Genomic DNA, 14,354 nt, shown 5'->3' with positions numbered 1-14,354 from the left:
AGTCTAATCCGAGGTGCTTATTTGGAGGTAATTACCTGGCACTTGAGCGGCATTTAAGTGCCCAACTGCTAGGTGACTAACTCTTGGGCCAAGCATGGCATTTCTTTATTGCCAGAATGTTAAAAATAAATACATGAGAAGCATAGAGAAATGTGGGTTTCCTTTATCTTTCCTAATTAAGTTGAGTTTATTTTGGAACAGAGAATAATTTCACTTATGGTTGAACCAGGAGCAAGAAAGAATACAAAGAGTATTATAACACCTGGGCTTGGGGACACCAAGAAAGAGAAAGGCAAATGGAGTAAGAGACTAAGTTCGTGTCATTCTTATATTGTGAAGCACCAAGTGCTCACGGCCCCCCAAATGCATGACACAGACCATTTCACAAACTAGCAATGGGTTCCAATTCTTTCTTTGCATTTCCTGTCGTTGTGCTTAGACTCAGAATTTAACTCAATTTTTTTTATATTTGATTTCTTCTGTTCACAGTTCATTTTGTTCTGTGTTCCTACCATATTAATCTAGTCTAAGGTGTTTGTTTGTTTTTGTTTTTTAAAAAAGCTTCAGAGGGCTAAATGAGCTTATTTAGCGGGATTAGAGTAGCAAAAGATGATCTCTTTGCTCTGCCTGGTATTTTAAATATCTTGGGTGGTACAACTGCTGTTGAAATACCTTTTTAGCAATTAAAATATAAAAATACAGATTCATCTATAATTTTTTATTACATTTGAGAAAAAAATCATATTATCTAATTAAAACCATGAATATTAGGTGTTTTGTTGAAAATGAATTGTGCTTTTGAACAGTATAATAAAACTATTAAATCTAAGGATAAGTATGATAAAAGTAGATTATTATTGATTATTCACATTAGAATTCAGGAACACATATTTTTTTTAAATTTTTTTTTCAACATTTATTTATTTTTGGGACAGAGAGAGACAGAGCATGAACGGGGGAGGGGCAGAGAGAGAGGGAGACACAGAATCCGAAACAGGCTCCAGGCTCTGAGCCATCAGCCCAGAGCCTGACGCGGGGCTCGAACTCCCGGACTGCGAGATCGTGACCTGGCTGAAGTCGGACGCTTAACCAACTGCGCCACCCAGGCAACCCCAGGAACACATATTTTTAATTGACCAGCTGAATGAATGAATGAGATGATTAAGATTTTATATTACAACTAAAGCAAAGCATTAAATAACTCCATAATCATTTATATTTGGCTTTATATTACTATGTATAATTGTCCTTCAAGTGTTTTATTGCCTTAATTATAAAGTTGTTTGAGCAGGTTTTCTTTGTTACTCAACTGAGAGCATTCTGGATAGCCAAAAAAGGCAATTTATAATTTAAAATTTACTCAGAATAAGCAAATCACAATAGAAATTGAAAGTAGTCAATACTTCAACCTTATACAGCAAGACTTTATCCATGTTAAAGTGTATATTTGAATATATGTGAATTTTACAAATTAAAATTAATAGAATTATAGCCTAATTGATCACCAAAATATTACTTGTAGAAAATTCCTGGAATAAACATTATGTCAACCACGCAAAATGTTTAATCACTGCCTAATTGCTTCTTAACATTGACAACATATCTTCCATTAATGTGCAGGAATATATTCTATCATTTTTCTTGGATTGAGTTTGACAACTTTGAGGATTCTTTAGATACCAGATAATTTATATATCACATCTACCTGGAGACTCATGTGCTTTCTCAGACCACTTTGTCCATTAGCTAAGTTAGGACATGAGTGGTCTGTGAACACACAAATTAGGGCTGATATTTACATTGACCTTATTGAAGTTATCATTCCTGATAAAGAGGACTGGCTTTGATATTACTCATTGGTTAATATGTGTATGCAATTTTTAAGAGAGCTGCAACAGAAATCTTATGATTTTAATAAGATTATATGCATATACACGCACATAATTTTGCTGATATCCATAATGCTCTAAAAAATAAGACTTTCTTAAATGTACAATTGCATTAATCTTATATATACAAGGAGATATCTTGCAATAACATATGGTTCGATCCTCAGGATTTAAAACAATAATTATCATGGTTTTTGGTAAAACAAACATAGGCCAAAATATTCTTCAGGAATGCTTCCTCAATTTTCTGATTTTTACTTACTGCATATCTGATACTTTACAAAAGTATATTTCCTTTACTCTAAACCGAAAATGGCACATTTGTAGCTGATTAAGTAGCACAATTAATGTCACACAATATCCCCAAAATGATTGAGCTTAAAATGCAAAATAAAAGCAATTGGGAGGATTATAGCAGTTAATCATTTTAGGCTTCCCTTTGAAGAACCATCTTCATTTAAAATAGAAAACAAATATTCTTTTTACTGTTTAGTATTCATGTTGTTAGACTGAGTTTATTGCCTAGAATAGATGTTAGACTATAAATGTTACCTTCAGATTTTGTTCTTTCCTAATAGTGTGGTCTCGGCAATATACCTATTTAGCTCTTCTGAGTGTTTAATACAACTCCCTTTAGTATTCTATATATGATTTTGCTCAGCATATTTGTGTTATTAAAATGTATATAATGGCATACAGAACATTCAGGAAATCCACAGAGGACTAAACAATCTTATTTATTGTTAACATTCAACCAGTCTATTTTGCATGTACCTTGCCGTATCTGTCACAAAAAAGGAGAAATTTTCAAATTTAAGAACTACCTATTTGATTAACCCATGCTTTTATTCACATAGAACTTATAAGCCTTTCCTGCATGAGATTGGCTTCAAGCATTCAATAAAACACATTTACTATGTCCAAGATTAAATCATACATTGTTTAAAATTAATTATTCCTTTTTAATTGCATTGTATAAACAGAAATGACCTGTTAATTTAAAGAAAATCTATCAGCACAAAATGAATTCACTCATATAAACAAGCAAGATGAACTTGACCTTGTTTGAACTTGTTTTGATGTGGCCCAGATGGTAGGCTACATGCTTGAATAGCAGGCTAAAGCTGAGGAAAAACTCATATAGCAAGATCTAGATTTATAGCCTTTTGCAAATTCCTACCTTGTATTGTCCTCTCAGCATCTGTTCTGCTGCCACTGCGGTCAGCCTCTATCTCTGGGGTCAGAGAGTCTAAAAGCACAGAAAGGTAAGAGTGACACATATTTCATTTGATTCTATTGTCCTTTAAAAAAAGAGCAACCTGTTACTTTGGTGCTGAATTAAAATTACATAAATCTGTGTCATCTTGTAACGGTTGAACAAAGACCATAACCATAAGAATCATCGAAATATTTGAATAGATAAATAAGTACCGCAAAATTGTTTATAACAGGGGATAGGGAGTGGGAAGTGCTCAGATTAATATTTTAGCCTATTTCAGTAGAGACAGGTTTGGTTAAACAGAAAAGCAAGGTCAGGTCCCAGATACTGAAGTTAAGTAACAAGACAGTGAAGGCACCTATGAAATAAAGCATTTCTCCAACACATGTGACTACTTCCCACCAGGCTCTCAGCTACAAGCACACTTTACGGAAGCACTAGACATAGAAAAATATGAAACCACAAACACAGGTTTAACTTGTCTTTTGAGCACTAAAAATTAAAGTTAGTTAGCCATGCATAAAGATGCACCCTCTTACCATTTAAGACCCTGAGACTGTCTGTAGAAGCTGCCTGCTTTAGTGTTTGTTCTGCTTGCTCACGCCGTTTGGTCTCAAATTCAAGTGCTTCCTGTAATTTTCTCTTTGCCTTCTTCTCCTTCTTTAGCCTCTTTTGAACTATGGCTAGAAAAGAGTGTATATTATATTTAAAAAAAATTTTTGCAATGTTCAAACTTACAAATGATCTATGTTTTTCATCTACGTATGTATGTGTGTGTGTGTGTGTGTGTGTGTGTACACACACACACACACACACACACACACACACACACACATATTTTCCCCCCTGCTGGGCTGAGTCTACTTATGCAGAGAAAGTTCAAAAAATTCCACCTTGTTCTAAACTAAATCCCAGTGAATATCCAAGGAGGCCAATTTTTATGTAGCTTTGTACTATTATATTATGAAGGTACCTTTATTGTCATCAGTTGGGACAGATTTAAGGAGAAATTAATGTTAGTAATTATTTATATACACTGATAAAGGAAGCCTGATTGAATTCTGTGGATTAGTCTCTGCCCTTGAATCAGAATAGTCAGAGTAGTTAGAATAATGCCAACCTTTATAAGCATGCCTCCTTTATGAAGCACCATTTTTTGGACAGCAAATGGAGCATTTCCCCTATAGTTGTTTGCAAAACAGTTAAGAATTTTTCCTTGAAATTTAAAAAAATGCAATAAATATTATTGCATATAATGAGCTAAATACTCTTAATTATTAACATATAAGCAGTCTTTTGGGGAGATGAAGCTATTATAATTTGCTCAGAGATATCAATAATTTCTTTAAAGCAAATTTATATGCACTATAACATATTTTAAGCAAATTATATTTTATTCTGCTGAAATCTGGTGGAGAATAAAACCTCACTATAATAATAATAATGTGCTACTGCTGACAATAATGTAGTATTTATATAAAAAAGGAGATTACGATACAAAAAGTTAATTATGATACATCTTCTCCTACTGGACAATTTAAATATTTGTATATAATATGTAATCAATAAATGGTAACAGATAAACGATGTTCATAAAGTGTATGTTAACTATACTTTCAGTATGATAATTGTTTCAGTTTCTACAATTTACATAAGGCAGGCAGTCAGCATATGGGGGGGCATGCAAATGTTTTTCTTTAGAATATATATACAGGGGCGCCTGGGTGGCGCAGTCGGTTGGGCGTCCGACTTCAGCCAGGTCACGATCTCGCGGTCCGTGGGTTCGAGCCCCGCGTGGGCTCTGGGCTGATGGCTCAGAGCCTGGAGCCTGTTTCCCATTCTGTGTCTCCCTCTCTCTCTGCCCCTCCCCCGTTCATGCTCTGTCTCTCTCTATCCCAAAAATAAAAATAAACGTTGAAAAAAAAATTTAAAAAAAAAAATAGAATATATATACATATATATGTATATATATATATTTTTTTTTGCTGGTTGATAAACATTGTGGATATGAATATGGCAGAATCAGTATGAGAAAATCCTTCTGGTAGAATTAATCATAAGGAGTAGTCATTCCAAGTTTGCTTTTTGATTTCTTACTGCAGATTAAAGAATAACATTATTTAATACAGTATTTAGTGTGAAAGTGGGGTGCCTGGGTGGCACAGTCGGTTGTGTCTGACTTCGGCTCACGTCATGACCTCATGGTTTGTGAGTTCGAGCCCCACTTCGGGCTCTGTACTGACAGCTTGGAGCCTGCTTCGGATTCTGTGTGTGTGTGTGTGTCTCTCTCTGTCTGACACTCCCCTGCTAGCACTCTGTCTCTGTCTCTGTCTCAAAAATAAATAAACATTAAAAAAAAATAAGTTAAAAAATAGTGTGAAAACCATATTAACAAAATCATTTGCCTACTATGTCCTTTTCCGAAGATGACTGGTTTTTTTTTAAAAGAAACAGTAATTTCTGAATTATTTATTTAGATTGTATATTTCCATGGCACTAAAAGCTCAATACCCAGTGCCTTGCCATTGACTGCTTACTGTTTTCTCCTCTGTGATTGAACCAAACGATATCGCCATGTTCTCTCTTCAGAGTAGTACACTGCTTCAACAGATACATTTACAATAGATAAATATTGATAGATATTACCTTTAATTTATTGTTCACAATTAATTAAATGGGAGGTTCATGAGGTGATCTGTGAAATGTTTTGCCCTCTAGTGGTTAAAGAAAAAAATCAAGATAAAGCCTCCAACAGATTTGAACCAATAAAATTCTGAAGTTCTCTCAAGTAACCAAAAGATTACTTTAGGAATTCAAGGATCTACCTTTAAGTCTTGTCAAAAAAGAAGAAGAAGAAGAAGAAGAAGAAGAAGAAGAAGAAGAAGAAGAAGAAGAAGAAGAAGAAGAAGAAGAAAGAAAAAAAGAAAAAAAATTCTCCAGGTGAGAACAAAATCAAGACATGGCTATCTCATGGAAGATTAACTCTTTGACCAATCTTCATTATTCACATAGAACACATCCCATTATCAATGTTTATCATGTCCTGATTACTTTAGTACCTAAATCTATATGAAACCACATTATCTAGAAATGTGCTGTACATGTGCAGTGATGGCTTCCCAAATCAGCCTCATCCCAGGAACCCACTAGATATTGCTTCATAGTAACAAATGAAAACAACCTACTAAGTCCTGCTGGTTTGAAAGACAAAACAGAAACAATGATTTTCACATAACGGTGTCAAACATATAGAAGGAGAATACATGGAATATTTATATTGGATACTTATTAACTGAGAGAAAAGTTGCTCTCCCTCTGGCGTAGTTAAGATAATGTTATAGTTGAGGCAAAGGGAAAGTTGGTTATAAAAAAAATATTCTTAATCTCACAAATAATATAAACATCCACATATGAATGACCTTCAAAATTATCTGTACATGTGCTGTAAAGTGTGTTAGAAGAAGGAATTCATAAACTGATATTATTATTTTTACCCAATAAAAATTCATATTGGTTTATACATTAATGTGTACGTGACCTTGTTGGATGAAAACGAGCCATTCAGAGAGAAAATTATACAAACACTCAACTTTGGTCATTTGTTCAGATATTCATCAGTCTTCAATTTCAGTTGATAAATATCTTACTAAATCTTCTTCACTTGAATAGTCAGTATTTCCTATTTTAGCTTTGTGACTTAACTCTTAAGTTTTCAAACGGCAATGGTAAATAAATACAAAATTTTTCTTCATGGCTGTCATCAGAGCTCATTCTTATCTTACTTGTTAAGCTCTATGAGCAATAAAAATTATGTGATTAATGATAAAATATATTTCAATTCCCTGAGGTATGAACAGAAGAGAAACAGTGTACTCTGGGGAAGAAAAAAAATACAATGAGCCCAGGATTCAAATCCTGCTGTGAACTTCAGCGATAGTAAATTAACAAAAAAGCTATATCATCTCACAGTAAATCACCAAACATAAGTTTGTTCTGTTAAATATTGTATATAAAGTATTAGACTTATTTGGAAGTTTAAAAATACCTCTATTCTTTTGTTCCATAGCCAACTGCTTCTCAAGTGTTTCCCTTAATTCTCTTTCCCTTAAAAAATCCATCTTCAGCTCCGTTTTTTCCAGTTGGACTTGTTTTTCTTGAGCTCTGGCATTATCTATGGCAACTTTCAAGAGCCCCTGTACAAAGAAGGCATTCAGAATTGTAATATTTTGGTGCATAGCACATTTCATTCATTACTAAAAGCATCTTTAAAAAAGAACCAGCTTATCAAATTCTTTCATTCTTGTACATTCACTCTGCATTCTCTAGGACAAGTACTGTAACTAAAGCACAAAACTTCTAAAACTAATTAAATTGTATTAGGAAGACAAACGTTTTTGCCATGCAGGTTCAATTGCTTCTAATTAGAATATCCAGATCTAAAGCTAAATGCGGGCATTTAAGCATACTAAAAAATAAGAACTGAGAAATGATGATCCAACGTGGTTTACACAGTCCCAAGTGATCCTAGCAGTGCCCACCTATCTCTTGGAGCTCCTTCTCCACCATTCCCTATTGAGATTATACTGGACACAATGCTTACCTTTGGTTTCTGCACCAGGGATTTGCTCTATCTGTTCTCTTCCTGAATGCTTTTCCTCCCACTTTTTGCGTGGCTTATGCCCTCACTTCATCTCACCCCTGTGTAGTTGCCAGTCAAGAAAGGCCTTTCCTCATCACCCTATCTGGATTGGCCTTCCAACCCATCTCGTTATTCTCTCCTTAGAACTCTTCATATCATTTATTATTATGTAATATTGTCATGTATGTATTCGTTTACTGCTTTATGCCGTGTCTCTTCCACTAAAATGTAAACTCTCTGAAGCAGGGACATTTTCTTTCACTTAGTACTATGTTCCTAGGGTCCAGAGAGTGCCTACTATATAGGAGATTCCAAAAATTTGATGAATAGAAATTATAATACTAGTATATTTTTCTTGACATAAAATACACGCAAGGGATCCAAAACCCAGTGTTTAATAGTGCATTGTTTTTAAAAAGTCATTTAAAATGGTTGTAATAAATTGAGAATAACTTTTAGGGGACTATTTGACAGTATAACTCAAGAGTATATGGTAAAGTATTTATACAACTGAAAATGAAATCTCATATATACATATACGCATATACATAAGAGATATATAAGTTGATTTACTCTTTGATAATTAAAAATTTAGTCATATTCTGAGATTCTTGAAAATGAGATTATGAAAACATATTAAAAAGTATTCTGCATGTGTTCTCTCCCAATATCCTTTAGAAAATTATTAGTAAACATTAGAGCTAAAATTTCTATGCTTCTCACCTAGGCAATAAAAAAAATGCCTTTTTGGAGTAGAAGATATTTTTGTCTTGGGCTGTGAACACCAGCGACTAAAATTTTCAACTGAAATTATAAATGAAATAGAAGTTGGTTCTATTTTGTACATCTGATCTAGGATATGACCCCCTCTTGCAAGAGACAACATAAGCTGTCTGAATCTGGAATTTCAACTCTGGTTTGACTTGTTAGCCCAATAGATTAGCTCATCAACCTTCAGATCAGCTCACCAACATAGCATTATCATAAGCCATTTCATTCTCATTTCAAGCACATATAAATTATTTCATGTCTGTTATACCTGATCCTGAATTTCCTGGTATAATTCTTGTGACATGAAACAAGCTGGAGGGTTTCTACATGGCTGTTTGCCCCTCCCTACTCTTTTGTTTTTAACAATAAAACATAGCTGCTAAGGAAACTGCCATCTTAACTCAATTCAGCAACATTCCTGTGTATGTTTCTTCTTCATCAGGAACAAACAATTAGTAACAAATGAAAGAGATCATTACATCAAGTGCCCTTTTAGATCACCCCAATTAAAACTTTAGTTTAGCTGTATTTTAATTCTAAGATACCAAATTCTAATTTTCTGCTCTGATTGCTCTTGTTGACTTATCTTTGAAAGATATACTCTCTGTGCAATGTCTAGAGATTATTTAGCAAGATGCCAATGTTGGCACCACTTAATGTGTTGATTGGTTGTATTATCAGTAGCTGTTTAAAATAAATTACTATTAAACTATTATTGTCCTTGGCTGACAAAACACAATATTTTGGTGTTCTTTAAATATGAAACAATCATTATGAATAAACATGTTGAATAATCTTAAACTGTAACTCTAATTTGTGTAATTTTATATTAATATTTGTTGTAATGTATGAAGTTGCTAAGAGCATTTATGTTTACTGCTTTCTTTTGTTACAGTTGCCGCTAATGTCCCTAATGGTAATACATTACCTATTCCTGCTGATTATGTCTGAAAAATACTAGCTTTAAGATCCAATACCCTCCAGGGACTACTTACAAGCCATATAAAATTAAGTTTCATTTTTAGACTTTAAATCAGTGCGTATCAGTAGGAGTCCAGTGTGAACAAAAATCTGCGCTAGAGCCAAACTGGTACATATGCAAAAATATGTTATTGCTTGTGACAGCTTTGCTGCAAAAAATACAGAAAACCGATTAAATTTCAGTGCAGCAGGGGGCTGGGAAAGCGATAGCAAGTAGTGTTCACAACATCTACAAATCATTAGGACACCGTTTTAACCATCAGTGATAATAGTACTTTCAGATTTGTGTAACTTCTGTAAATTTTCCAGGTAGATCATATGCAAAGGTCACACTAAATGCTGAGTCTCACGTGGACATGCAGTATTGAGCAAAATTCTGTGATGACAATTCTGTGATGATGAATTACAGCAAAACACACCAGGTTGAAAACGTGAATTTTTCTCCAGGAGGAGGTCAGTCATGATGTTGGACAATGACAATTCTAAAGAAACGCATTTCACGTTTACTCTATGGCACAGCAATTATAAGAGACAATGGTTGTTTGGCCTCAAATTTCTATCTCACGAGGCATGGCTGTTGTCATATACATACATATTTTGTCTTCTAGAATGATCTATCTTGTGAATTCAATTATTTTAATCATTTTCCAGAGAATGAGTCTTATCTATTTCTTTTCAGAAGGGCATTGCAATTGATCTAGCATTTTTTCAACTATTTTTATAACCTAAAAGTACAAATACCTGCTTGTATAAGAGAACCTACAGGGGGCACCTGGGTGGCGCAGTCGGTTAAGCGTCTGACTTCAGCCAGGTCACGATCTCGCGGTCCGTGAGTTCGAGCCCCGCGTCGGGCTCTGGGCTGATGGCTCAGAGCCTGGAGCCTGTTTCCGATTCTGTGTCTCCCTCTCTCTCTGCCCCTCCCCCGTTCATGCTCTGTCTCTCTCTGTCCCAAAAATAAATAAAAAACGTTGAAAAAAAATTAAAAAAAAAAAAAAGAGAACCTACAGTAATACTGATAGGAAGGAAACATTTCTTAATCTACTATTTAGATCCTAGAGAAAATCTTCCTTCACCATGTTTGTTTTTTATACAAAAATTGTTTCAGAATCAGATGGTATCAGAATCAAAGTTCTTTGAGTGTCACTGGAATTAATGTGACAAAATTCCGCTCAATAATGCATTGCCTCTAATGAGAGTAAACATCCTAGTTGAAGGGGATTTTAGTGATTGCCCATTCTAATTAAAGGTTTTTGAAGTTGAAAAAAAAAAAAACAAGGTCCAGATAAAACAGATGATTTGTCTAAAATCCCAAACTAGTAAATTGACTATGCTTAGATCAGAACTCTCAAGCTTACTTAAACCTTTTTTTTTTTTTTCCTTTTAGTGTTTCTTTCCAGGATGAGAAAGAGGAGTGTCCTTAGAAACCAGGAAATTTTGTACACAAACAAATATATAAAAGAACAGTGTCAACCAATACATTTTGACAGAAGCTCTTATAACAAGAGATATAACTATACTTAGTTTAACATGGTTACTGTTCTCCAAAGTCAGTCAATAACAGACACTCCCTCAAAAGCACTTCCAGGTATAAAACCCATCTTGTGATTATTTGATCATGTATGGCAATGTGGCAACATGGGCTCTGTTATTATCCTACCTATGTTTAAATCCAGACTCCATCACTATTGTATGGCCTTGATCAAAAAACTTGTCTGCCTCCATTTACTCATCTGTAACATGGAGCTAATAATGAGATCCACTGTGTGGGATTATAAAGATGATTCAATGTAATATCATATAGAGTTCGCATAGTGATGAACTGTGGACATGGTGATTTATAGTAAGAAAGATATATTTGGTCTTCATCTCAATCCTGGCACAGAGGTCCTACAATGGGTGGAATTTCCTAAGTGAAAAGAGCAAAAAGGTGAAAAGGGTGTGTTTTGTTATTCACAATAAGCCCTGCTCAACTACACCAGAGTTCATTTTAACCAGGTGACTTTTGGAAAGCCCTAAGGATTTAGGCTGGTTGACAGGGGAACTAACTCTGTGATTAGAGGGATGGAACTTTCAGCCACACCCCCCTGATCTGTGGGAGGACAGAAGGGCTATAAGTTGAATTAATCGAGAATGTGGGTGATTTAATCAATCACACCAATATAATGGAAACTCTATGAAAACTCAAAAGAGTTCAAAAAGTGCTCAAAGAGCTTCTAGGTTGGTCAACATCTGGAGGTACTGGGGAGGTGGTGTGCTCAGAGAAGGCATGAGAGCTCGGCACCCCTTCCCACATACCATGCTTATTTATGGTCTTCCATCTGACTGTACCTGAGTTATGTCCCTTGATAGCAAACTGGTAATCTAGTAAGGAAGATGTTTTCCTGAGATCTGTGAACCGCTCTAGCTAATTAATTGAAACCAAGATGGGGGTGATGGGAACCTCTGATCGTAGCTGCTTGGTCAGTAGCATGGGATATAACCTGGGCTTGTAATTTTCATCTGGCATTTGGGGAGGGGGCAATCTTGTGGAACTGAACTCTTAACCTGTGAGATGTGATGCTATATCCCAGGTAGATAATTGAGTTAAATTGTAGGGTCTCCAGCCAGTGCTACAAAATTGCTTGATGTGGAAAAAACTATCCGACTTTTGGTGAGCAAGTGTCGGAGGTGACGTGATGTTGTAGTAGGATATTGAGAGCAGAAGACAAACACAGGAGTATTTTTTTTCTATATAATGACACATTAAGATTGTTCAATAACTGTTAGTTTTTACTAGTATCATTATTATTATTGAGGTGGTGGTACACAATATAAATTAGTAAGTACAGTATATAGTCCAGACCTTTAAGAGATAATGCTATTCTCTTGAGCACAGTAAACTGTGCTTAGAATACTGGATATATTTCACTGTTTTTTTGTTTGTTTGTTTGTTTTGTTTTAATGAGCTCTCTCCACGAATTGGTAATGAGAACAAAAAGAAAACTTCTATAAACATAATTAAACATAAAAAGATATAATGTAACACCAATATATCTGATCTTAGTCTACCCATGTTTTGAAGCCAATGTCCTATTTTGTGTATCTTTTTGAAAGTTTCCTCCTAATTATTTTTATCTGTTATAATTAAAATGACATATTAAAATGCAAATAAAAACTATTAACTTTTTAAAATGTATAAAATATAATAGGATTGGCTGTGGCACTGAAATGTAAAGACTAGAAGATACATTATCAGTGTTTTGGCCTTAGTAGTAAGTCAGATTCTTCTTCCTCTTCTTTTGTCAAACACAAATTAGAGAATACTTTTTAAGTACCATAGTTGGATTATTTTATTTATTAGGCCATAGTGATGCAATCTGGGACTGCCATTTATTGTGGTTTTAACAACCCTTTAGCTCTTCTTTGTTTATATTAATTCCTCCATATAGGCAAATCATAGTGAACCAAACTCCTACCACATATTGCCTTAAGGCATCTATCTTCAATGCTATCCTTTCCCCTAACTAAATATCATATTCTCTACCTTATTTTACCTTTGTTTTTAATTTACCTATTCTTATTTTAATATTTGTAAGTCATCTTAAGTTATTCTTATAATAAGATAAACAATGTAAATTATTTGTTCCCAATCCTCTGTACAAATAGGTTGTAGCTATGCTTTACAGCATGAAAGCTTGGATTGAGAATAATGAGTAAAATTCTCCTTTAAGTGTGTTAATTGGGTAGCCCACATTCGAAGGTGTCACATTCAGTAAATTGACACTAAAATTCTATTTCCTCACTTAAATTCTCACAGGGAGTTCTCCATGGACATGTTTGAATAAGGAAGCCATAATAAAAGATTATCACATAGAGAAAGACAAAATCCACATAAAATAATTTTTTATAAAAGCAAAATCTGGAATGAATCCGTACCACTCATGTGAAATTACTATCCTTTATGGAAGATATACATATTTAGTATATAGAGTACATTTAAAAATACTAGTGTATAGTATTTTTCTACAGGTCCTCTTTTAAAGCAAAAAAGAAAAAACATTTATGAAAATTCAATTTGGATATGTCATGTAATGGACATCTGTACTAACCATTACAAATCTGAAAATTGAGATTTATCAAATATAGAATATCATGTTATGAAATTATTTAATATTAGAAAACAAAATCTTAAACACATTATTTTGAAGGGCTTTTGGTCATTAATCGTAAGAAAAATAGACTTCTATACATTAAATTTAAATACAACCCAATGTCTTAAGTTTAATTAAAATGTAAATATACATAATAAAGCTTTAATTTCACACATGGGATTGTATGATTTGAAACATGTAAACATTTTTAACTCAATTTTTTCCATTGCCATCCTGATAAAATATCTCCAAAAGAAATATGGAGCTTTAAACTTACCACACAAAAAGTATGTTACCATTTTGAAATAGAAAGCACAGAACCCCATTATATATAATTGAAATTGCAGAGGAAATTGAGGTAGGCAGAATGTAATTACCCAAATTAGAATTTGGACAGCAAACACATTTATACTGTATGCCCAATAAGCCAGGGTCATGACTGCTTAAACATTCTATACCATTCCTAGGATATTACTATAACTCAATAAATGTGGCAATAATAAAGGAACTAGCATTCACAACCTTTTGCAAAATGATGTGAAACCATTATTGAACATAAATCCAGTATATATGTGTGTATATGCATGTGTACATGTGTTTATATATGTATGTGTGTGTGTGTGTGTGTATATATATATATTGCGTATGTGTGTGTATTCCTATGCATGGAACTCAGTAATATTTTTAATTTTTATTTTACCTTATGTACATATATGTGAATGCAC

At 33.9% G+C, this 14,354-nt stretch overlaps 1 protein-coding gene across 1 annotated transcript in view; it reads right to left on the bottom strand.

The window, feature by feature from the left end:
• The window catches only part of DACH1 (dachshund family transcription factor 1), a 443,609-nt gene that overhangs the window by 33,373 nt on the left and 395,882 nt on the right, over window positions 1-14,354 (bottom strand). The window contains exons 9-11 of the mRNA XM_040487387.1: window positions 7,154-7,301; window positions 3,648-3,791; window positions 3,070-3,138 (exon numbers count right to left, since the gene is read on the bottom strand). Of these exons, the coding sequence (XP_040343321.1) occupies window positions 3,070-3,138; window positions 3,648-3,791; window positions 7,154-7,301 (361 nt within the window). The remainder of the gene's footprint in view (window positions 1-3,069; window positions 3,139-3,647; window positions 3,792-7,153; window positions 7,302-14,354) is intronic.

This window comes from Herpailurus yagouaroundi, unplaced genomic scaffold (assembly GCF_014898765.1).
Source record: "Herpailurus yagouaroundi ecotype Mexico unplaced genomic scaffold, PumYag 164, whole genome shotgun sequence".
NCBI classification, from domain to species: Eukaryota; Metazoa; Chordata; class Mammalia; order Carnivora; family Felidae; genus Herpailurus; species Herpailurus yagouaroundi.
Note: the sequence above shows the minus strand (reverse complement) of the source record. Positions and strands in the feature narration are given on the sequence as shown.